At 36.5% G+C, this 26,245-nt stretch overlaps 2 protein-coding genes and 1 non-coding gene across 5 annotated transcripts; 1 reads left to right on the top strand and 2 right to left on the bottom strand.

Moving 5' to 3' along the window:
- Positions 1 to 3,393: 3,393 nt before the first annotated feature.
- Positions 3,394 to 3,467, bottom strand: TRNAI-AAU (transfer RNA isoleucine (anticodon AAU)). The gene has a single exon. It is a non-coding gene; the product is annotated as a tRNA-Ile (tRNA).
- Positions 3,468 to 3,567: 100 nt separating this feature from the next.
- LOC104120661 (LOB domain-containing protein 21-like) lies at positions 3,568 to 4,327 on the top strand. The gene has a single exon (XM_009632467.4). It carries the CDS (start codon positions 3,585 to 3,587, stop codon positions 4,119 to 4,121), a length of 537 nt encoding a protein of 178 aa, XP_009630762.1. The 5' UTR covers positions 3,568 to 3,584; the 3' UTR covers positions 4,122 to 4,327.
- Positions 4,328 to 4,805: 478 nt separating this feature from the next.
- Positions 4,806 to 11,341, bottom strand: LOC104120660 (trihelix transcription factor ENAP2-like). Of its 3 annotated transcripts, XM_033652676.2 has the most exons (3): positions 10,585 to 11,341; positions 5,195 to 5,262; positions 4,806 to 5,102 (listed from the first exon to the last, which is right to left on the bottom strand). In XM_033652676.2, the coding sequence occupies exons 1-2, from the start codon at positions 11,339 to 11,341 to the stop codon at positions 5,219 to 5,221; spliced, it is 801 nt and encodes a 266-aa protein (XP_033508567.1). In that variant the 3' UTR covers positions 4,806 to 5,102; positions 5,195 to 5,218. The 3 variants fall into 3 exon arrangements, with proteins under 3 accessions (XP_033508567.1, XP_009630761.1, XP_070053130.1); XM_009632466.4 differs by lacking the exons at positions 4,806 to 5,102; positions 5,195 to 5,262 and adding an exon at positions 5,293 to 5,563; XM_070197029.1 differs by lacking the exons at positions 4,806 to 5,102; positions 5,195 to 5,262 and adding an exon at positions 5,293 to 5,572 and having other exon boundaries at positions 10,594 to 11,341.
- Between the last annotated feature and the right edge of the window lie 14,904 nt (positions 11,342 to 26,245).

Genomic DNA, 26,245 nt, shown 5'->3' with positions numbered 1-26,245 from the left:
AAATATCTACACAAAATAAAAGAATACACATTAAATAGTAATCGAATAAATTATTTGTTCCTTATTACCCTTTATTATTATTAAATTAGCAAGTACTTAGTACTATACACTTACTAATGTGACTTTTATTAACTTGTCAATTATTTTTATATTTTAAAATTACTTCTCTTTTTTATAATATAGATATATATTTATTACTCTGAAAATATTTTTTTTAAAAAACTTATGTTATACTGTTCAAAATTTTCTAAATTTATCAATAATTTTATTGAGTGTTATTTATTTATTATTTATTATTCATTATTTATTAATTATGTCTATAAATATCATAAAATTCTCTTTATCCCCATCTTTTCTTACATTCTTTTCTACTGTAATATTTAATTAATTTTTTTATTTTGAAATTTACTAAAAATTTAAATAATGTAATATTTTTTTACTAAATTATAATTTTAAATTCATCAAAAGTATAAAGATATAAGACTTTTTATTATTTTATAAAAACAACTACCAATATGTATAATTATTTTTAATTTAATATATATATAGAGAGAGAGAGAGAGAGAGAGAGAGAGAGAGAGAGAGAGAGAGAGAGAGAGACTACTATAGTAGGAAATAACTACTCCCCAATTTGAATTGAAAGTTTTTTTATTTCTTTATTTTGTTTTAATTATTTTAAAATAATTTTAAAACTCCAAGTTAAAACTATTCCCCAATTTGAATTGGTAATTATTTTTTAAAAACTTTCTATATTTTCAACTTGAAATTACTCCCCAATTTGAATAGGTAGTTTTTTTTTTTGGTTTTTCTTATTGTAGCTAATTATAAGATATCTATATTTTTTAATACAAATAGAACAACCAATTAATTTAAAAATTCGAAAGGTTTTTTAGTTAGAAATATAGTTTATTTTGTCTTAAAACTCTAATTTGAAACTACTCCCCAATTTGAATTGGTAATTTTATTTTATTTTTAATTTTATTTTTTATTGTAAAATAATTTTTAAACTTCAACTTGAAACTACTCCCTAATTTGAATGGGTAGATTTTTTAATATATATTTCTTCCTCTTTTTGTTACATCTAATTTTTTTCTTTATAAATAATCTTAAAACTCCAACTTGAAACGACTCCCCAATTTGAATGGGTATTTGATTTTTATATTTTCATCTTTTTATTATAGCTAATTATAAGATATTTATATTTATATCATTTAAATAGAATAACCAATTAATTCAAAATTTAAAATTCAAAAGGTTTTTTAGTTAGTTAGAAGTTTATTTTGTCTTAAAACTCCAACTTGAAACTAATTCCCAATTTGAATTTGTAATTTTTATTTTTTTTAAAATCTACACTTGTCGTCTTATGGTTATACCACTTGGGCATCATATAATTATTTACTTATTTTTTTTATATATAAAATAAAGATATTTATATAGACTACTTTATTAGGAAGAAAGTACTCCCCGATTTTTTATTTTATTTTATTTTCCTTATTTTTATTTTAAAATAATTTTAAAACTCCAACTTGAAACTACTCCCCAATTTAAATTGAAAGTTTTTTTTATTTTTTATTTTCTTTTTTTATTTTAAAATAATTTTAAAAGTCCAACTTGGTACTACTCCCTAATTTTGTCTTAACAATGCCACTTGACTTTTTGTATTTTTCATTTGAATTGAAAGTTTTGTTATTTCTTTAGTTTCATTTTTTTATTTTAAAATAATTTTAAAACTCCAACTTGAAACTGCTCCCCAATTTGAATGGGTATTTCTTTTATTTATATATTTCCGTTTTTTTATTATAGGTAATTTTACTTTTTCATTTCTTTTTTTAAATTTTAATATGTTTTTAAAACTCCAAATTGAAACTACTCCCCAATTTGAATGGGTAATTTTTTTTGTTTTTTTATTATAGCTAATTATAATATATCTATATTTATTAATTCAAATAGGGTAACCAATTAATTCAAAATTTAAAATTCAAAAGATTTTTTAGTTAGAAAGATAGTTTATTTTATCTTTAAACTCCAACTTGAAACTACTCCCAAATTTGAATTTGCAATATTTTTTTCAATTTCGTTTTTTATTTAAAATAATTTTAAAACACCAACTTTGTTGGAGTTTTGTCCTAAAAATCTATATTTGGCGTCTCGTGGTTATGCCACTTGGCATCATATAATTATTTACTTTTTTTATTTGTATATATATATATATATATATATATATATATATATATATATATATATATATATATATATATATATAAAGACTACTATATTAGAAAGAAACTACTCCCCTGTTTAAATTGGAAATTTTTTTATATCTTTATTTCCGTTTTCAATTTTAAAATAATTTTAAAACTACAAATAGAAACCACACCCCAATTTGAATTTGCAATTTTTTATTTCTTTATTTTCGTTTTTTTTAAAAAATAACTTAAAACTCCAACTTTAAACTATTTCCCAACTTGAACTGGTTGGTTTTTTTTTATTATTAATATTTTCGTTTTTTTATTGTAGCTAATTTAAATTTTTCTTATTTTTAATTTTAAAATAACTTTAAAACTCCAACTTGAAACTACTCCCCGATTTGAATGATTAGTTATTTTTTTTTATATATTTTCGTTTTTTAATATAACTAATTATAAGATATCTATATTTATTAATTCAAATAGAGTAACCAATTAATTCAAAATTTTAAAAGTTTTATTTTAGTTAAAAAGGTAATTTATTTTGTCTTAATAATGCCACTTGGCTTTTTGTTGTTATGCCACTTGTCTTAATATGTGCTTTTGCCTCTCCTTTTATTATATATAGATTTTCGTTTTTTATTGTAGCTAATTTAATTTTTTCTTATTTTTTGTTTTTTAATTTTAAAATAACTTTAAAACTCCAACTTGAAATTATTCACTAATTTGAATGTGTAGTTTTTATTTTTATTTTTATATTTTCATTTTTTAATATAGCTAATTATAAGATATTTATATTTATTAATTCAATAGAGTAACCAATTAATTCAAAATTTAAAATGGTTTTTTTTAGTTTAAAAGGTAGTTTATTTTGTCTTAATAATGCCACTTGGCTTTTTGTGGTTATACCACTCGTCTTAATAATGTGTTTTTGCCTCTCCTTTTATTATATATAGAAGATAGATGGGTAAGTTACATTGTGATCTCCTAAATCTGTTGAAAATGAAATATTAGCTAAATTCTCCACGGAAAAGAAAAAAAACGGAATTCTATTGTGATTGAAATGAGGATTAGATATTACACAACTTATCTTTCTGTATGTCAAGAAAGTCATGAAATAGATCTTTTAAACTTATGTTTCCAGAAAGGTGGAGTGATATGGAGTATATTTAACCAAGTATTTCCAAAAAGAAAAATGTACAAAACTTGGCCCATGCAGGTTTCGAACCTGCGACCTTCGCGTTATTAGCACGACGCTCTAACCAACTGAGCTAATGGGCCTGTTGTTCGTATGGTGCAAATCATAATATTTGAAATGCTTTATCTTCTCAAAGCCTATAAATACATGAGCCAAAATGGTATTAAGGCGAAGTTTGAAGAATCGAAAAAGAGGAAACCATGAAGAGTCACGAACCACGTTCAAGCTCATCTTGTGCAGCTTGCAAGTTCTTAAAGAGAAGGTGCAGTCCAAATTGTCAATTCGCTCCATATTTTCGGTCCGACGAGCCCAAGAAATTCGCCAACGTTCACAAGGTGTTTGGGGCCAGCAATGTGAGCAAGATCTTGAACGAAGTGCCCGAGGATCAACGAGAAGACACCGTTAATTCTCTTGTTTACGAGGCCGAGGTGAGACTAAGGGACCCTGTTTATGGTTGCATTGGCGCCATAGCTTCGTTACAACGAAAAATGGCGGAGCTACAACATGATCTAATGCTTGCTCGAACCCGCCTTGCTTATTTTGCTACAAAGCAAAATCCTACTACTAATTGTTCCTTAATGTTGGATTATGATCCTTTTAATGTCGCCAACATGATGCCTTCTGATTTTGTGGATGTTCCTATCACCGCTGGGTACTTAGATAGCTATGCCCAAAATTCATTTGACATGGACCATTGTGCATCTACCAATGAGTTTGGCCAATTTCCATTCCCTTGATTACCCCATCTCTAGTTATTTGCTTCTGTGTCTTGTGTCGTTATTAGTATTACTAATAATTTGTAAGTCTTTGCAGAATGGTATGGAACTCCATGGTATTTAATGTAATTATTAGAAACAGACTTGATGGGGTAATAACTTGTCAAAAAAAAAAAATATTAGACTGCAAAATTCATTTCCATTTCTGCTGATGCAGGGTAATTCAACGTAAAATTCCAAACTGGGTTATTGTTACATTAGATAGTTTAAACTCGATGAGCTACTGTTTTTTAGCTTTAGCACAATGAATGACCGCTCAGTCGCTGCCTTTTTCGTTCTTTTGTCATTTCCTTTTTCACTTTCAATGAGTTGACTTCCTTTGGTTAAGAGTCCACACTGTTCACCTCATTACTCAGGAGGGCTTTAAAGATGGTCCATCACTTTCCATTTCCAGTGGCATTTTAAACATTAGAATTCTATTTCATTCAATTATAAAAGGGAGTTAAAACAGGAAAAATAAGTGTAATGTTTATGCATTTGAGCTTTAGCGGTTCCGTTTGACGTAAAAGCATGGAGAGGATATTGACCATGTTTTTAAAGACATCAAGATCGCAGCAATAGTTAATTTGAAACAAAAAGTAGACAGATGATCATTAGTAACAAGCTAGCCTAGACTTCCTCCCCCCCGCCCAATAACCCGAACTCTCAGTTTAAAATACTTCCACTATTCCATTGTTCAATAATTCATCAGCTAACTTACATATGCATACATGTAGTAGGATAACTTCGATGTTCAATGTTTAGTTATTGCAGGATTAAATCTAAGACCATTTGGCTGCCCTTGAGAAGTAGGTACATATTTGCAACTACAGTAGAAAGAATCAAAGTTCCTGTAATAGTTGCTCACGGTTGCTAGTTGAAATGATCCACTGATGTGCCATAACATAGAAACATGCCATAGTTTTTTAGTTGCTGCTGCCCCAACAACAATACCCCAGAAGCCTGGGTTATAATAGACCCCCATCAGTCCTTTCCTCAATAATGTAAACTACTAGTCAACTGCTTGCAAGCAAGCAAATCATGGAAGTACGTACATTGATCATCAAGAGAAAGAAGCATCAAGGCCGTTGAATGTTACACACAACCTCAATACTCCGTGTTCCTACAATATTGCAGACTGATCGTAAACAAATCCGTGAAAAGCCCAGTTATTCATAAAACATTGAGTAATACCAAAGTGTAAAAAACTTCACCCTAATAAATAATACTACAACTAATGTTTTAGCACATCAACATATCATCTACATAAACACAGCAGACCCAAATACAAACACATTAATCTTGGTTTCCTGAGAGTCTGTTAACTGCATGAATAATTTACAAGCAACTTCGGGTGACTTTAGCCCTTGGTCAGCAGCACTAGTCTGTCCTAATAGATGTAACTGCTGCAGATAACTATTTTCCTGTGAAAAGTACATGAAGGTTAGCAATGGAACACCTTTCTAGAAAATAAGCAAGTAAAACTCAAGTGTATAGCAACGTCGACTTCATTCAACAATACGAGCACATCTGACTTCCAATCATTAGGTAAAGACCAAAAGTAAAGAGAACGATTTTCTTACCACAAAAAAAGAAGGGGAATATAAAAAAGCAATTAGAGAAATAGTTCAGTGTGTCATTTTCGTGTCAGAAAGAGAGGGAAGGAGATAGAATCCTATGCTAAAAAAGTAGTGCAAAGGTAATTGCACTACTGTTTCCAAGTCAAAATTCATAAATCTTGTTCCTCAGGTGGCACAATACCATGTACAAGAACATAGAACCTCATACTCTTACCCTGGCAATATGCACAATACACACCATATGACAATTTTGTATCTGGAATTTTGGCAATTAGTCATGATTATTTTCAATATAAAATGTAAAATTACAAGCTCCGTTACATAGGGATGATAACTATATTTTCCAGTAACCATAGCTTATCCCATATGTCTTCTTCCTTTCTCAGTCTTACGCACTTACTGGAAGAAAGAGGTAAAACAATTAAAACAAACAACATCATCAAAAATGATGACAACAACTTGCAACATCCCCCCCCCCCCCCCCCCCAAAAAAAATTAAAAAAGGTGAAAACATTGGAAAAAATGCAAAAGCTGGCAATTACATTTATAAACAAATAGATCCCTGTACTTTTCTTGTTTATTAATGTGCCCTTACAATTGTCCTGCTCGGAATTAATAACAGTAATCTTTTTAATATTGTGCCTAAACCAGAGTAAGGTGTGGGCGAAGCTATAGCCAAAAATACATTAGACCACTTTGTTCATATTACTCTAGCTCGGACAAGCCAATTTTTTTTTTTTTTTTTGATGGGTCAAACAAGCCAATGTTCTACAAGGTAAAGTTATGATTCCTTTCTGTGAAATATTTTAACTGAAACGCACACTCCAAATTTTGAAGATAAAGTGAGTGCCACAACTTAGAATATAAACTCAACCATTTAGGTCAAATGTAAACCTCAATTAGCTTTTAAAACAATTCCTATTAGACCATTTCAACCTGCTATTTGAGCTCCAGTTGTCTTAGATATCCCATAGCACTTGCTCATTACAAATGAGAAACCCTGTGATCCTTGTATCTATGCTGCAGATGAAGCTAAGATAAGCAGCTAGACCAATTAATCAAAGATGGAAAGTTGAAGAAACCAAGAGATATGAAGGATGTGTTAGAGATGCCCAGAATACAACCTATCAGAAAGGTGTTTATGTGGTAACACCATTAATTGCTTATATTTACCAAGGCCGCGAATTGATAGGTCAAAAGTTAAAAAGAATGAGGTAAACTCGATAGTGCCAAAGAAGAGATTTAGGCCAATTTTCAAAGAGAGGTAATATTGAGGGCAGTGTTTTGAATAGCGTGCGGCGACAAATAGCGACGAGGGCCCGCTTCACTGAGGCGAGAAGCGAAACGCTCGCCTTTTTGATGTGAAGCGACAATTTATACAAAAAATAAAATATACTATATATATATATATAAAACTAAAAAATCAATAGCAATAATATATTAAGAAATATCTCAATTCAAAAATTAAAAACTCGATAGTAGATTCATAAACTAAAACAAGCAACATCTATTCTTCTTCAGGTTTGAAATAAAGCTCTCTGCCTCTGCCCAAAGTGAAGCTGTGAAGGAATTGAAAAACAAAAAACAGAGCAAAAGAAGAAAGAAGAAGAGAAGAACTGAAGAACAAAAAGAAAGACAGAAGTTAGAACAGAGCAAAAACAGGGTGTTGCTCGATAAAAAACAGAGCAAAAGAAAAAAAAAAGAAGAGAAGAAGAGAAGAAGAAGAAAAAGGAAGAAAAAACAGAGCAAAAGCAGACTCTATTCTGTTGACTGCTGCTTGAAGAAGACGAGGAGGAGAAGAAAAAGGAAGAAAGAAAGGAGAAAGAAGACTGAAGACTGAAGAAAGAAGAAAAGAAAAAAAAAAAAAAAGGAAACTCGAAGAAGAAGAGAAGCATACCTGGGTCGACTTGGATGAAGAAGAAAATGGCAGAAACTCGAGATGTGGCTGGGTCGACCACTGTGGCTATGGCTGGAGAAAGAAATCGATGTGGCTGCTCTGCTGTTTGAAACGTGAAGAACAGAAGAAGAAAGAAATGTCTGAAAGCTCAAAGCCCTATTCGCGAGTCGTTTTCTTCAATCCCTACTTTTTTTTTTTTTTTTAAAAGCGACGCTACAGTCGCATCTCGCTACACAGGCAGAGGCGAGCGCTATTTGTAAAACGCAACACAGCATAAAAGCGATGGAGGCTCGCATCGCTATGCCTCACGCTATTAGCGCTGAGGCGAACGCTATTTACAACCCTGATTGAGGGTGCTGACTTGTCAAAGAAAATACTGAGCGCCCAGGAGAAGTAATGACAAATCACTAAAAAGGTCATTATATTCGACCATAATTTTGATTGGAACGCGATTGAGTAGGATTTAGTAAGATAACAAAATGCCAACATGCTGGTCAAAGTGAAACTGACCGAGCTAACCACATGTGACTAGCTTCAAGATTGATGTGTCAAATATCAACTTTCGCTTCCTATTAAAGAAACACCAGTCCAAAATTGCTACTACTTTCTTACAACTATTTTTTTTAATAACCGTGGTATCCGGGCCAACTTGTACTTTCTTACAACTATAAACCCATGTTTTATCGGTTCTAAATAGATTAGACTTATATGTACTCCCTCTGTTTCATTTGTTTTTGTCTTAGTTTGACAGATCACAGTTTTAAAATGTAACAAAAACTTTTGAATCTTGTGATCTCATATTAAAGGTATGTCTAAGATACCGAAATTACGGTATGTCTAAGATACCGAAATTACCCTTTAAATATTGTGGTCTTAAACATGTCATGTCATTCCTATAAGGGAGTGTCGCTAAGGATAAATAGGAATGTTGGAATTAGAAACTTACTAAATATAGAAAGAGACATTCTTATTGAACCATACTAAAAATGAAAGTAAGACGCATAAATTGAAAGGGAGGAGGTAATATAGAAGATTGCATAAAAGTACTCCACGTCGAGAAATGTAACTGTATACATCGAAAGTGTGAATTTACATTTGTCTTCATGTTTTTCCTGAATCTCTTCTCCTTATTTCTCTTTTATCTCACACGGTATCAAAGTTATTGTGAAATTAATCTGTGTATTTATCAGTATGTCTAGGAGAAGAATTTTCAATGCCTGTGCATTTTTCGGCTATTATCTCGTCAGTTGGATTTATTGCTTTCCGTGGGTGCTGTGCATAAATCAGTAGTACCAATCAACTCAAAATTCTAATGTGAACCAAGTCCAAAAAGCCAAGCCACAATAGGAGTTCCCACATGTTTCCATAGCCCGCCAGCAGTCATTTTTCAGCACCACGCCGTTTCATAGGCCTATATGGAAGTTGTTCACGATCTTTCAACATCGCTTCAGTACATTTGGGTCGATTGGTCCTTCTCATCAGTTCCATCTCGATCCAAAGAGATTCTGACCTCAAAAAATCCAAGTATTGACAACCCCATCTACTCTGGAGAAGACTTTCTACTATTCTAGCCATTTTTCTAAAACTTCTAGGCTGCCTAAAGGTGGATTAAATTTGTGACCCTTCCTTCAACAGAGCAACTTTTATATATTTGATTCATATCCTCTGATGTATCTGAATGGTTGCATAGATCTGCTACAAGAAAAGGATTACTCTACGAGAATTTGGACAAGTAGGTCGTGACTCGTGAGTACATAGATGCAAATTGGACAACGTCACACGTGGTAAACAATCTACCTCCGGATATTGCCTTCTAGTCAGAGGCAATTCAGAAGAGTAAGAAACAAAATATAGAGATAGTTGCATGATACAAAATTACAGTGCAGAAAGAGTAGCAAATAACTCTTGACCGGGCAACAAGGAAATAAAAATGAAATGACTAGTGAGTCAAGTGAGACCTTAACTTTAAAGAAACTTAGACTGCTATGGATTTTCATCGTTGATTACCCCATGTCTGTGAGTGCATTCAAGGACATACAGGAGAAAAGCAAACTAATAGCACCGACCATTGCAACCATTCAGATACAGGAATCAAATTGAATCAAGAAAAAAGAGCCTAAAACCCTAAACTTGCCTACCCGTCAGCTCACGTATCCTTTACACACATCTTTCGAACATATGAACTATACGCTCTATATAACTGCGGGTAGACTTTTAATGCGCGAAGTTCCAGAAAATCAATTAACTCTATGGAAAGCCAGACCGCAGACACATTGTTGGAAAGGAAATTTCCCAAAGTTCATGACCCAGTCACAATCACAAATAGTAAGAATGTTTGAGATAAGCATAGGTTACATAACAGTAAGTTATAAAGATTTCATGGTTTAGCCCCTAAAAGCAAGAAAAAAGCATGAAGAAAAAGGCTGGGAACTATGAGGATCTTGTACGTTGTAACAGAACAGTGATGTAACTGCCAACAACACATAGCTTGCATTAAAAAATGCAAACATGATGGGGTTATGCACTCGTGAATAGCATCTTTAATGGACAATTTTAGTCAAAACGGGACCTAGGAAAAGCACAGTAACAGATTATCTGTGATCTCTTAAGGATAATCAATGCTCTAGCTTCAAGTATGATCCAATTGATCGTATAAAGAACAGGATTTTCTGGATTGGCTCAATTTCACCACTTTTAAGGACATACAACAAGTTGGTTTCTGAATTACACTAAAAGATCCCCTTTAAGTACCCAATTCAGACAGATTATTGTACTAGTTCTTCAGCATTCGTTTCATCTCAGGACACTCACAGCTTTCAAACCGAGAAATAGATTCATTTGCTGAACTTTATAATAACCTATTTAACTCTAGACAGACACAAATTCCAACATTCTAAAGAACAGCTAAATCAATAAGGATAAAGCCAAGAGAAATGCAAAAAACTGCAGTAAGCATCTGAAAATTCACCTGTTGAAGTAGGATGCCTGGCAGGACGTTTAGCTCTTTCGATCTGCAACTGAGTTTCCATGAACATATTCATCCGCTGAACCTCCAGGTCCGTGGTGAATTCCATCCTCTGCTTCTCCAACTCCATCATCTGCTGCTGCTTTGAGCTCTCAATCCTCTCATATATCTCCCCAAACCTCAATATTGCCCGTGCCAATTCCTTGTACGCTGTAGTTTCCTCCGATAACCCTACATACTCCGTTTTATTCTTCCTCCCTCCACTCCCAAACGGCAAATCATCGTGCGAGCTGTCATTTGAACCACTTGAATTCAACCTCGATGAACTGCCGGAATAATTCACGGCAGCAAAGTTATGGTTAGGATTAGAGTTTGACTTAACGGTAAGTGTAATCGCGGCAGTCAATTTTCTATTACACGGCGAGGTAGAAACGTTATTGGTACCAATGAGATAATCGAGACGGTTATAAAATGGCCATTTAGACGGAAATGACTTGGTTTTCTCAAGCTTGTACTTCTTCTTCAAAGTATCTATCCGGTTCTTACACTGTACATCAGTGCGCTGAGGCTTAACGCCGTATTGACGGGAGTTAACGGTGTCAGCGACTTCCTTCCAGTCCTTCTGCCGGAGATTGCCGCGATTAAGCCTGACGTAGCGATCGCCCCAAGCTTCGATTAGGGTTTCAGTGGCACCTTCACTCCAGCAGTCTTCACGTCCACCGGCGTGAGGCCTAGTGGGGGTAGCGGTTTGGCTCTCCATTGGAAACCGGTTCGTCTCCGGTTCAGGCGGATCGGTTCTGGAGAGAGAGAGGGGAAGATGCTAAGGTGCGCCGGAGGTGAAGGGGAGAAACATCGGGGGGGAAAGGGGATAAGGAATGGGAAAGGAAAGTTGGCCGTACATCTGACCGGAAGAGGGGGGACGTCAGCAGCTGCCTATTGGATGATTGGACGGAGTGGGTTATGCCTACGCTTGTCTACGATTTCTCCCAATTTTACCCGGCACATCACTTTTCCTCGCTGCGTTTTCATTTTTAATTTTTTTACGTGCAGTGAACGGCCAACTGTAAGCATTTCTTATTTAAATTCCTAAAATATTTGAATTATATTTTAAAGGAAGAGTTTCATTTATATATACTGCCCAAATAAATAGTTTGCACTCGTATAGCACAAAACGCTCAGCAACCCTTATCGGATTTTTTTGGTACCCATATCTTTATACAATTTGAAAAACCCCCTGACGAAACTCCTAATTTTGCACACAATAGAGATGGATCCCTCCCCAAGTAAATACAATAGCGTGATCAAGTCAAATTCCTCTGCAATCTTCTTCCAAAAACAGAAAAAGCTACGATTTGTCATCAAAAAAAGGTTAGAAAAGGGGCAAAATTGAAGGATCCGATTTTATTAATTGTAGTTGAAAATAAAAAGAAATTCAAAAAATTATAGAGATTGGTACATGTTTTACACAGTGATACACATCATAGATATTGCTATGCATAGTTACACACATTATATATAATATTTCTCATTCATACTTTTTCCTACATGTAGCACTAGTATTATTCTCGTATTTCTTGTCCTTAGATTTCTATTACTATCTGTTATTTCTTTTACGTCAGTTGTCTTAGTTATTTTCTAGCTGTTGCTACTGTTTTTCTGCCATAGCTTCTTCACACTGTATTTTCTTTTCATAATTGTTGTGACAATATTTTTCTTAAGTCGAGGATCTATGGCAAAAACAGTTTTTCTATTTTCACAAGGTAGGGGTAAGGTTTGCGTACATACTACTCTCCGTAGACACCACTTATAAAGTTTCACTAGATATGGTGTTGTTGTTGTCGTCGTCGTTCATACTTTTTTAATAAACGCATTATGCAAAGTATAAGATGTTACACATGATATAATTGTATATATATATATATATATTTTTATATAGATTTATATACTATATATATATATATATATATATATATATATATATATATATATATATATATATATACAGTTGTTATACACAACTATAATTAAAGGCCAAACACATATACAACCCATTCAATTTTCCATTTTCCATTTTGGCACTTTATCTCAACATTGTTCCATTTTGGCCCTCCAATTCTATTTCTTATGTTTCATTTTAACACAAAAGCTGAAACCAGTGCAAAAAAAAAAAAAATAGCGCGTGTGTATCACAAATCTTAGGTGTAATAAATATCCAATTAAATGTTGTTCATCCTTGTCAAACGGGCCAATATTAAAATACCCGACCCAGATTTCTTGGTGTTCATGATACTTTCAGTTCAACTTGAAATCCACAAAAACAAATATCCATTCCATTATGAAAAAATAATTTTCTTTGAGACATGGATTCAATTCAAATTTCAAGCAAAAAAACGAGGTGACAATATTTAATTGGATATTTATTACACCTCAGATTTGTGTATACACACACGCTATATTTTTTTGCATTTGTTTCAGCTTTTGTTAAAATGAAACATAAGAAATAGAGTTGGAGGGCCAAAATGGAACAAGGTTGAGATAGGGTGCCAAAATAAAAAATGAACCTAGTTGAATGGGCGTTTGGCCATAATTAAAACACCGTCCTACTACTAAAAGACCAACTCACCAAAACACCAAACCACCATGCTGATAACCCAATTCAAAAGCTCTTAATTCACAACACAACTAGGACCGATAAAATAGAATAAGAAGAAGAAGAAACACCTCAGTTATTTTGTGACTGAGAATCAAATAAAGGAATGGCCAAGTTTTAGGTGGTGAGAATAAATGGTACACGTGAGTGAATATTCTCTAGAATAGGATTATACACCTCATCCAAACTTTTTAATTACCCTTCTTCTTCCTATGCATCCTCAGTTTCTTCATAGATTTCCTGAATAGGTTCGAAGAGAGAGAGAAAGTAAGATTTTGTCCACATTAGAGGGATTCAATTAATTTGATGCTAGAGATAATAAAGAAGGTGCAAGAAATTTTAAAAAGAAAGAAGATGGCCTTGATACAAATAATGCTCATAAAATCATAATGTTGAATGTATGTCACGTCCAAATCCACATCGGAGCCGAGACGATGTCTAACACTGCTTGCTAGACAAGCCAAGAATTTCATAATAATGATGAATTCAATAAACAAAACTTAATAATCTCAAAAATGGGAATATCATGAAATAGCTGAGAAAAACAACGGTAAAACAAGTACAATCATCTCAAAGATCTAGTGTCAACGAGTACATGAGCACTATTGAATGTCAAAATACCCTCCAAATCCTCTACACAACTGTCTTAACAATAGAACAGTAATAACAAAAGTAAATGAAAGGAACTCCAAGGTCTGTGGACGACATAACAGCTACCTCGTAGTCTCCTCAACTGGTACCGATGCGAACTCTAATAATCTCCACGTCCAGAAGTACCTGGATCTGCACATGAAGTGCATCGTGTAGTATGAATACAACCGACCCCATGTACTAAATAAGTAACAAACCTAATCTTGGGCTGAAAGCAGTGACGAGCTCGGAAGAAATAGTCAGTGACCAACGTCAATAATCAATAACAACTCAGGACATAATGGAATCAGTAAAAATAAATAACTCAATGATGCCAAGTTCATCTCGTTCACAATTATAAAAATTTAGACATGCTTCCTAAATATAACAGTCAAAGCGCCCAACACAGATTAAGACAGTTCATTTATCAGCTAGCATGAGAAAAATTCATCTCTAAGTCTACATGTCAAATATACATGTCAAGTCAACATCATCACAATGAGACCATCAAGAATGACCACACTCAGCACGCTCACGGTGCCTGGCACAAATCCCCTCACCATCACACATAGCTACACTCAATACTGTACGGGTGCTGACATATATGCCCATTACCAAAGCACATATATATCATCGTACCTGCGCTAACTGTAATATCAGATTACGGAGGGGCGGATCCTGGCCCAAGTGCTAATCAATAACACATATAACCGTTGCGGCATGCATGTTGCATCGTACAACCCGATCCAAATGTCAAACCGTTGCGGTATGCAACTCGATCCAAATATCACTCACAACACGGATCTATGGCCTACCTCATTCCTCAACCGCTCAAGTCCCAATGGTTCACATCTCATAGAACTCAGCCCAAATAGTATCACATATAGAATGCTACAATAACATGTGATATGATAATAAATCAGGTACAGAGACTGAGATATAACATGCGGATGAAGAATTTTGGCTAAGTACATGACTACAATTATGGCAAACAACTCAAAACAGCAAGAATAGTCCTATCATGTCTCAAACGAAGGAGCATGTAGCATAAACATGGTTTTTAACATGAACAATAACTCATGTAGTCATACAATGGAGTAAACATGATACCAAAACAAGGTATATATTAGCCTAAAAACTATCCAGATCATGAATACCCCAGTGTACGCACACACACCCATCACCTAGCACATGTGTCACACCAACATCTATTAAGTACAATAGTTTCTAGGGATAATTACCCTCAAATTTAAATTTAGATATGTTACTTACCTCAAAATGCGAAGATCAATACTCTAAAAAGCCCTTCCCATGCGAATCGGACTCCGAGCGACTCGAATCTAGCCAAAACAACTTAATATCGTTAATAGAAGCAATATAGAATGATTCCAAATGATAAATCTAAGATCTTGAATCATATATGCAAAGTCAACCCAAAAGGTCAACCCCGGGTTCGCACTCCAAAACCTGACCAAACTCACAAATTCTGACACCCACTCTGATACGAGTCCAAATATATATTTTTCATCCAATTCTAATCTCAAATCGACCCTCAAATCTTAAAATCTCACTCTCCAAAATCATAGTCCAAATCCCCAAATTTTATCTTAAATTCACATAAACTAGGTAAATAATCCATGGATAATTAATATCTATCATCAAAATTGAATAAACTTTACTTACCTCTTTAATTGTGTTTAAAAATCTCCCAAAAATCACCTCCAACCGAGCTCCACAACTCCATATAATCAAAAATGACCAAACCCTTCGAACTATAAAGTCTGCCAGTGATTTTGCATTTACGGTCACTTAGCCACTTCTGGGATTCCGCATTTGCGGTCACAAGCTCGCACCTGCGAGTTCCCTCCATCGGCGGACTTACCGCATATGCGGTCCACTCTACGCATCTGCGCAACCACATCTGCAGTCCTTCACCACAGATGCGCTTTCGCTTCTACACCCCGTTAACCGCATTTGCGGTCCCTACCCTTTACCATCCAACTCCACACCCGAGCCTTCAGGACCGTATCTGCGGCGTCGCATCTGTGACCGATCCTCTGCTGGTGTGAAAGCATCAGAGCTCAGAAAGCACAGGGTAATGCACTAAGTCCAAAAATGAATCTGATAACCATCCGAAACACCCCTGAGGCCCTCCGAGATCATGTCAAATCACATCAACTAATCCTAAAGCATAACATGAACTTACTCGAGGCCTCAAATCACATAAAATAACATCCAAACCATGAATCACACCCAATTCAAGCCTAATGAACTAATGAACTTCAAACTTGCAAAACTCGTGCCGAACCCTATCAAATTAACTCTGAATGACCTCAAAATTTGCATGCAAGTCCCAAATGAAACAACTAACCTATCCCAATTCCCGAAACCAAAATTCAAATGCGACATCAATAAATTCAACTCCCAGTTAAACCTATCAACCTTCTACACCTTCAACTTTCCATCTTTTGCCAAAAAAGCACCAAATTGACCTACAGACCTTCAAATCCATATTCGGACATACACCTAAATACAAAATTACCATACAACTTATTGGAACCATTAAAATGACATGGCATACGAGGATCCCTTTCAAACGTTCCTTCTGTATGTGGAGAGCTTTCAGAAACAAATTGCCTACAGATGATAGGGTGCTCTTATTTAGCAGCCCTACTGTATCCAGATGTATATGTTGTTATACACCTGGGGCAGAGTCTGTGGATCATATTTTCAGTAAGGGTCACTTTGCATTGGCAGTATGGAAAAAGTTTGCAGGACCAGCTGGTATCCACACTACTGAAATGCCTCTAAGACTTCTACTGATGAAATGGTGGCTTCACAAAAGAAAGAATAAAGTGCAGAAGCTTTTGCTTGACACTGTACCAACCATCATCTGCTGGAACATTTGGAAGAACATGTGCAATGCAAAATATGGCACCAAAACTTCCTCCCTCACTAGAGTCATCTACTCCATCAACTCAGATATTCACATGCTCATGCAAAATAACTTACCCCTCAATCTTATGGCCACATAAATGGGAGGATTTATACCCCATTGCTGAGAGCATCAAACACTACATCAATGTCATGCAGGTTGTTTGGAGCAGACCTGAACAGGGATTTGTAAAAGTCAACAGTGATGGGAGTGCACTGAACAATCCAGGAAGTATAGGGGCAGGGGTAATAATAAGGAAATGTAGTGGTACATTCATTCATGCCTTAACTGCTCTATTGGGAGAAGGTACCAATAATCAAGCTGAAGTTGAAGCAGCAACCTTAGGAGTTAAGTGGTGCATTGACAATGGCCACAACAAGGTACACTTAGAAGCAAACTCAGAACTGCTCATTCATTGGCTTACCATTGACACTGATCCACCATGGAGTTTAAAGATGCAATTGATGAATCTGAGACAACTATGTGACCAGTGTGAAGAAATCAAATTCTCACATGTGTACAGGAAAGTCAATTGCCCATTAGATTCCCTCTCAAAACTCAGCCACAACCTATCAACCATAAACCATTATTACTCCACTCAATTTCTCCCCAACCACATTAGAGGTCAGATTCAGCAGGACCTTCTAGGCACCCCTGCCTTCAGGCACAAAAAACTAGTAGGATCATCTGCCCATCACAGCTTGCCTCCACCTCTAATTCCTCTCATGGATATGGTTGATATTGTTGAAACAATGGGAGCTAACCTATCTGTCCAAAGCAATATGTCCAGCAGCAACAACAATAGCAGCAACAACCTTTTCTCCACTCCCACCAGAAATGGAAACCAGATAGTTTTCTACCTAACTTTGATTTTCTTTTTTGCAGAAATCGGAAGTAAACTCACAGCATTGGTATACATTCAAGGTGTGGTATCATCAATGTGTGTGCTCATTCTGTTGAATGTATACCAATGTGGTGGGGAAATTCCAATTACCTGGAATCACCAGGATAACTGCTGCTTCCTCTCTTCTGTCAACAAGTTTTTTTGGTCACTGCATTATCCACAACTCGGCAGTGTCACAGATGATACAAGACAACAACCAAGAAGCATCAATTTTTCTGAATTTTTGGAGTTGATTGCAGTTGAGCAATCAACAATATGCAACACAGTTTTTGGACAGTTTTCTGCACATTTTTTGGAATCTACTTGGGTTACCTTCACAATGGCTTCTTTCATTGCTCAAGACAACATGAAGCTAACTTTGATGTATCCTTTACTACCTACCCTATGTTGTTTTATTATATTTTTGTCACCTCACATAGGGAGACCATGTCTTCTGTTGTATTATAGGAGCAAATGTATATTGGAGGAGTCCTCCGATTCTAGTCTTATAGTCGACCTAACTTTACCAGTTTTTGTAAATCATTAGGCTACCATTTTCGGTTAGCAAAATGGTACACTCATTTAGGTCTGACTACACATACTTGTAAGGTATCAAATGGCTATAGATTTAGTAGTCATCTAATACCAACCACTTATTCGGAGGTAAGGTTTATGTCCCCCTCCGTGTTGTACTTTAGTTTTAAATATATGAAAATCAGCCCTAGGCACAATGCCTAGTGGATTCACCAAAAAACAAACCATTAAAACTCAGTTCCGGAGTCGTCTACACAAAAGTCAAACTCCGGTCAACTTTTATAACTTAAGCTTCTAACCTTGGGACTAAGTATCTCAATTCATTCCAAAACTTCCCCGAAACTAAACCAACCACCCCGGAAAGTCACGAGGACCACAAATACACATATGTAAAGTATCAAATAGGGGGAACATGACTAAAATATTCAAAATAACTGGTCGGGTCGTTACATTCTCCCCCTCTTAAACAAACATTTATCCTTGAACGAGTCTAGAATCATATCTGGAGTCATAAAAAGGTGAGGATATCTGTTCCGTATCTCCTGCTCGATCTCCAAAGTAGCCTACTCGACCAGTTGTCCTCTCTAGTGAATATTCAACGATGCTATGTCCTTTGACCTTAACTTCCAAACCTTCCAGTCCAAAATAGCCATCGGCTCCACATTATAAGTCAAATCCCCATCTAGCTGCACTGTGCTAAAGTCTAAAACATGCGACGGGTCTCCATAGTACTTCCAGGGCATAGAAATATGAAACACTAGATGAACTCCCGATAGACTAGGCGGCAAAACAAGTCTGTAGGCCATCTCTCCAAGTCTCTCAAGCACCTCAAAAAAACCAATATACCTAGGGCTCAACTTTCCCTTCTTTCTGAACCTCATCACACCCTTCATGGGCGAAACTCTGAGTAAAACCTTCTCACTCACCATATATGCAGCATTATGAGCCTTCCTATCCGCATAACTCTTTTGCATGGACTCTGTTATACAAAGTCACTCCTGAATCATCTTCACTTTTTCCAAAGCATCACAGACCAAATCAATGCCCAATAACCTACCCTCCCCAAGCTCAAATCAACCAACTGGAGAACGATACCGCCTTCCATATGAGTCCTCATAAGGAGTTATCTGGATACTCAATTGATAACTGTAAGTTGTAGGCAAATTCTTCTAACAGAAGAAACTGATCCCATGAACCTCCGAAATCAATGACACAAGAACGTAACATGTCCTCCAAAATCTGAATAGTGCGCTCGGACTGTCCGTCCGTCTGGGGATGAAATGAAGTACTCAGCTCGACCAACTCGACATGTGTGCCTAACTCTTGCTGCACTGCAATCCAAAAATGTGATGTAAACTGCATGCCTCAATTCAAGATAATAGACACGGGCACACCATGAAGGCGAACAATCTCCCGAATATAAATTCGAGCCAGCTGCTCTGAAGAATAGGTAGTCATGACTGGAACAAAGTGTACAGACTTGGTCAATTTGTCCACAGTGACCCACACTGCATCGAATCTCCTCAAGGTCCGTGGAAGTGAGACGCTCAAATTACACCTACATAAATAGTGTAAGGTGATCGATGTCAAATATAATAACCCAACTAGGTTGGGGTCGAATCCCACATGGTATAGGCATGAAAAGGTTACTTGAATAGTGTGTCACTTGACTAAGGCTGTAATTCTACTCCGTTAGTTTGGAAAAAAGTGTTATAATTGTGAATTACGAAGAGAAGCTATTTTGTTAAGAGAATTGAATAATTGGATTAAGAAACCAAGGTTGTGTCCCATTATATGGAATGTAATGCTATCGGTGCTAATGTGATATGTTTCTAATGGGAAGTCCTTTGATATGAAAATAATTTCTAAATAACTACCCAATATTTTTCAATAGTTAGGTCGTGTTTTTTCTTTGTGATTTTCCCAAATATAAAAGAGTTACAATTAAGAAAAACCAATTTATGCCAAGTAGAACCTACTTATTCCTAAGCGATTCTATTAAATGAGGTTTAAAGCCTCGAGTTCTTGCTATTCATCTCAACCAAACACTAACCCATTTTTCCAAGTAAACGATAAAGTAAAATGGCATTAGTTAATGTTTGCAACCACCAACCATAAATGAAACATGAGAAATGAACAGAAATCAACAACCCATTATATATATATTCAATGGTAAGCACCCATTGATATTACACCAGCTTAGGGTCCACAACCTTAGTATTTAGAGTTAGATACTCATACTAAAATACAAGAACAAAGCATAAAAGAAAGTCATAAAGCTTACAATGAAGACAAAGTGTTGGAATCTATCCAAAATCTCCAAAATAAATGTAGTATTCAATGATCTCAATGTAGGACATTTTTTAGACGAGATATCGCACAAAAACCCTAGCTATTCTATTTATAATGGCCCAAAAGACGCAACGAAATTGTAACAAAATAGCCCTTTAGGAGAGTTCGTGATCACAGAATGGATCGTAAGATCTGCGATCCGCACATTCGTTGAAACACCATAGATTTGAACTTCATCACTTCAAGAATTTCATCGCACATAAGTTATGTGGTCTGCATAATGATTCCGCGGCTCGCATAGTGGATCGCAGATTCGTCACCTTGGATGATTGGAGATTCCATTGCATTTATGCAATAATTATGCGGTCCGCACATTGGTTATGCCACTGCATATTTAACCGGATTTTTATCTCTTAAAAACTGAGCATGCCTAATATCATCTGCGATTAAAGCGTAGTTCGCAAAGCTATTCAACAGTCGCACATTTGCCGTGAAACTGACTTCTTCAGGGTTTTTGACATCTTTTTCATGTTCTTTGCTCTTCAAGTCCGATTTCCTGCAAAATAACAAAACTACATAAGAAACGACTTAAAATGGTTTAAAAGGTAAGCTAAATTCTATGAGATTAGTATCGAAAGTGCCGCATTTCTACATCACATCAACACCCTCAACTTAAACTTGTGCATGTCCTCAAGCAACTAAAGAGCTACCATACTAGGGAACTAATCTACTTCTGACTGTTCACAAAATATTAATGACTATAGATGGTGCTGACTATTGGCTAACAAGCATGCGACTTCCGTTAATTACCCTTCAGCAAAGACAAAAATTGTTTAGCCGTTCAAATAATCAGTTTGTGAGCTTCGAGCCTCAAAAGCAATGACAGATTTCTACTAATAGCTAGATATTCACTTGCATCCTACTTCAAGAGACCTAAGTTCCTAACTCTTTCAATTTACGCGTCCTCACAAAAAAAAATCCCCAACTCAACAGAGACAATTATGTATTAGGGATACATTCAAAAACTCTCGCACTCAGAAAGAAAGTCAAGTGCCATAAGTATCTGTCATATGCTTGTGCCACAAGTATATGTCTTATGCTTGCCCTTATTTTAACTTGTTGCTAGCTCAGGAATAATGGGTTGTTGATAAAAATGACTTTTCACGGTTTGTAGTGTAGGCTTGGGGACGAGTTGGATGAATATTTTGGAAATTAGTGACTATACCCTCCTTGAATACTACATGGATTCTTTCTTGACTAACCCACATTGCCTTTATTGATATCTAATTACTACTATCGACCCACCTTGTAGTTCATAACCATACCCTAGTTGCTTGTCTTACCACATTTGTTCAACACTCTATTATTCTCTTCTTTGTTTTTTTGGAAGACTGAGTATTCCGTGGTTTAGGGTGACGTGAAGCTTTTGGTTTTAAATATATTGGCTCTTAACTTAGCTGCTCGCTTTACAAGACACAACCTCGAGAATTAGCCTCCACACACGATACATTTCCCTATTGTTTCCCAATTGACACCAACCACCCCAACTTAGGCTTTAAGCCTCATTCATAACATCCAAGGATGGACGAGTTCAAAAGAGGGAGTACTTTCATAAAAAGGATAAAAGTTTGTAATGTGGTAGCCAAAGGAAATATTAAAGGCTCAACGGGGGATAACTAGGGTAGTAAATGCATAAGGGAGGTCAATTTGACCAAGAATTAGTTAGCAATCAGAAAAAAAGCCTAAGATCATTTCAATAACCAAACACCAACCTACGATTTGCATTGAGGAACCAACCGGGCAAGTTCTAGACAATACGAGTTAAACACATGCATTATTCACAATTCTCACCACTCATGACGTATGAAATGCTCGAATCGACATATTTTCTGCCCTCAAATGAATACAAGGTAATACAAACCTTCATCACATGATATTGAAATTCTAGTAAACATAAAGTCAAAGAACGAGCCTCGATTTCACAAAAAATACTATTTATTCACAAAATTTGGAGGGTAAAATTTATTTCAATAAAAAAATTTATCACATGCTTGAATCTAGTACAAAAGCACCAAAGAAGTCAAAATATTTCATGACTACAATCGTGGTTCTACTACTACACCCTTGAAAAAGAACTCAGCAAAGAAAAACCAAGGAGAATTTATTACTATCTACATTGTCAAGACTAATATTTATGTGCATTGGCAAATGTTTTTTTTCTACCTCGCCCCCAAAAACGAAGCATGCATTGTCCCCAATGCATTGAAAAAGTAAGAGTAAAGTTGAGGGGCTTCCTGGAGCGCACTAAGCGATTGGAGGGGTTGGACTGTCTGATGCGACCCTGGGGCTAGGAGCTGAAACTAGAGGGTCAGTGGGGTGAACCTTCGGCTGGACAGTGGTGTCTGGTACTAAAGTAGTGGGCTCCTCAAGCTGCAGAGCCAGGTCCTGGACCTGGGAGCTGCTTTTCTCCCCCGGTGATGGCTCTGTGGTAGTGGTGGTAGCCATAGCAGCCATGTCCTCAAGTGAATGTGTGATGGACCTCTGAAAATCTGCCTCCTCATCATCCCTGTCCTCGTAGAGGAAACATGTTTACCTTTGTGTTGCGTCTAGTCATCGACATCCTCAACAACTTGCTCTTCGTCTATCTCCTCATGAGACTCTACTGATTCCTCATTTGAATGGTCATCAATGTGTGCAGCAGGTTCCAGATCCTGTGAGATGCCAGTACCATGTTCGTCCTCTACTGAGAGGAGGTTTGTGAAGTCTAAATCAGGGTTCGGTGCTTGGGATGTGCCAGTTCCATGCTCTTCCTCTACCGGGAGAAGGGTTGTTAGGTCAAACTCCAAGTTGAGCTCGACAACATCCTTTTTGAGTTGAGGCATGTCCTCATCTCCACCTATCTCAACCTTCTCAAGGCGATCTTTAAAGTTCTGGAGTCGATCTTCATAAGATAGATGTTTTTTTGAAGATCAACCGCTGATGCTTGGAGTGGTGCCAAAGCTTTCCTGATGAGCAGTGGAAGATCTTTCACAAGCTTGTCTACTTTGGCATTAGTGTTCTGTGCCAGTAGACCAAGCTTGGAAATGGCCGGTAGTGAAACAAGTAGTTTAGCAGTGGTCGGCCTGTACGTTTATGTTGTGGCTTGCCTAGGAGTGGAGGTGGAGGTGGCAGCTGATGAGGAAGTGGCAGGTATTGCTGAAGTAGATGAGGTCGGTAGGAGGATGACTGGTGTCTCTGCGGGTAGATTCTCTGGAGTAGTGGAGGGTGTTTGATACCTAGTAATGTCAATATCTTGGGTGGCCTCTATCCTGCAGTCGTTCCTGGGAATTTAGGGAACCTCTGCATCTTCACACAAGGCAATGATGAGGCATAGAAAGGGGAGCGTAGTTTGCCCTTGGTTTGCCCGAATGCAAATCTCAAGGAATATGACCTTCCCCACATAAATCTAGAAGCTGGACATGATGGAAGCAATTAGGATCACCTTGTCTAGACTGATGTCAGTTTCATTTCTTGTTGGATGTAAGCGAGAACAAATAAAACTTAGCCAATTCCGGCTTTCTTGGGTAAGATATTTCTTTTTTATTTTTTGGCGCGGTTCAATACAGGCTGGAGTCCCCTGAGTTATGACAGAAGCTACCCAAGCACACTTATCTTCCTTTCGTGCCATCTTTGCGTCGTATTCTGCCGTGCCTCCTTCCCAACTCCCAAAATAGATTTCATTGATTTATTTGGGGCCACAAGATACCACAACCTCTCTGACTGTGACTGGTGTCAAGTAAGCTCGATGATTGACTTGCTGCTTAGTAAATGAGGTAGTATAGAACTCCCTGACAAGTACCTCATTGTATTCTCCCTGAGCCTCACTGAAGAACTCCCATTTCTTCTTCTTGATGTTATCTAGTATGTGCGGGAAGTTCTTTTGAAGTCAGTTCACACTCAGCTGCTTCTCTTTGAGGATGTTTCTTTTTTTTTTTCCAATGCGGCTCTGTATTTATTCCAGTATCCGATGATACTGAACCTGAGTGTATCTTCAACATTCTTTCTTTGCACTTCAGTGCGAGGATCGACCGGTGGCATTAGGTGAAGTTGTGATCTCTCCTCTTCAGACCTGGAGAATGACTCAGATGAAGTGACATATGTGCCAGAAGTTTTGCGTTGGGGCTGCTTTGATGTCGGATCTATAGCTCCGGCCTGCTTCTTTCCTCTTATGGTAGGTGCTATAGATGATGGAATTTTCTTTGGTGCCATTCCTGCCAATGAAAGTGAAGTGAGCATATGGTAGAAACATTCATAGAAAATGGCAAATAAATGAAGGGGAAAACACATTCTGCAGGCCGCATATCCGATCGTGGAACAGATCTGCGGACTGCAAAATGCACCGTAGAATGGACAATGCCATGGCTAACATAATATGTAGATTGCATAAGTAATCGCAGAACTAATCTACGACAGTAAAATGAATGCAGGTGAACCCCAAAATTATCTTGCACCTGTTAACATGTGTGATGAACTCGCGGTCAGCATGCCAATTACGCAACCACCAAATCCACCGCAGAGTCAACACATCAAAGGCAAACATTTTTCATCAGTGATGCGACTATTCTCAGACCATGAATCAGTTGTATGGTACCGCATAAGTCATCTTTTTCCATTAGGACACTACACACAGGCAACCCTCGAATCTTAATTCTACCCTATGCTACACGGATGCTACAAAATCTCACGAAATCAAATAACAAACCGTATTTGATTAATTTCAATTTCAACCCACGAATGCCTAAGGGGCATTATCCAAAATTTAGCACAACCAGTAACCCTAGCTTTACCCCCATGGTATAGATGTAGCATTTGCCTCCCTCCCTAACGATTATCTAATACATGGCAACACTGAGAAAAAATCCCAACGACAGACTCTCAGTTAACACAGAGAAAAGGGAGAGAGAATGGGGTCATGGAAGATGGGAGAGACTCTACGAGACAACTTAGAAACAAATGAGCAAGAGGGGGCAAAATTCTTACCAGATTCGTTGAGGAGATTAGAAGACTTGTTGATTATGCACTTGGAATGAAATCTCTTGGTAAAGAATTTGGTGTGTTCAAGCTCTTTCCTTTTTTTTTTTCTTATTTGCTGGTTTTGTTCAAACTCGGAGTAGCAGGGGAAGTTGGGAGTGGGAACTTAGCAGGGAAGTGAAACTTTAATACCCGTGCATTTTGCGATGACTTTAATATCACAAAATAGATTTTGCGGTCGCAAGTGTTTCGCGATGAACCTTTACCTGGTATGTGCTTGGCTAATATGCGATCGCATTTGCGATCATATAACTGCTATGCGATCCGAAAACTCGGCCTTTCAGTGCATTTTTGAGTGACTTATTTTCAGGAGCATCTGACTATTTCCGCGACCAATGCGTGGTCCGCAAAACCCTTATGTGGTCACATTTTTAGTCGCAAAAAACAACTGAAGCTCAACTTATGTTTCTTCACTTTTCTTGCGCTTCTGCATCCCACTTATCTGTATTTTGAGTTCCCTGTACTCTAAAACACACACACATCAAAATGGTCAACAAAAACACATAACCTACAAAAACAAAAATTAAACAAAAATATTCCTAAGAAGTACTTGATTTAACGTCACAACACGATGATATTACACCTTTATTGTCAATCAGTTATGGAGGTTGGTACGAGACCATATTTTAATTTGAATTGTTCCACCAGTTGCCTTTTTCTAAAAGTTTCG

Source organism: Nicotiana tomentosiformis, chromosome 3, assembly GCF_000390325.3.
Source record: "Nicotiana tomentosiformis chromosome 3, ASM39032v3, whole genome shotgun sequence".
Classification (NCBI taxonomy): Eukaryota; Viridiplantae; Streptophyta; class Magnoliopsida; order Solanales; family Solanaceae; genus Nicotiana; species Nicotiana tomentosiformis.
The sequence above is the reverse complement of the archived record's forward strand: the minus strand, read 5'-3'. Positions and strand labels throughout refer to the sequence as shown.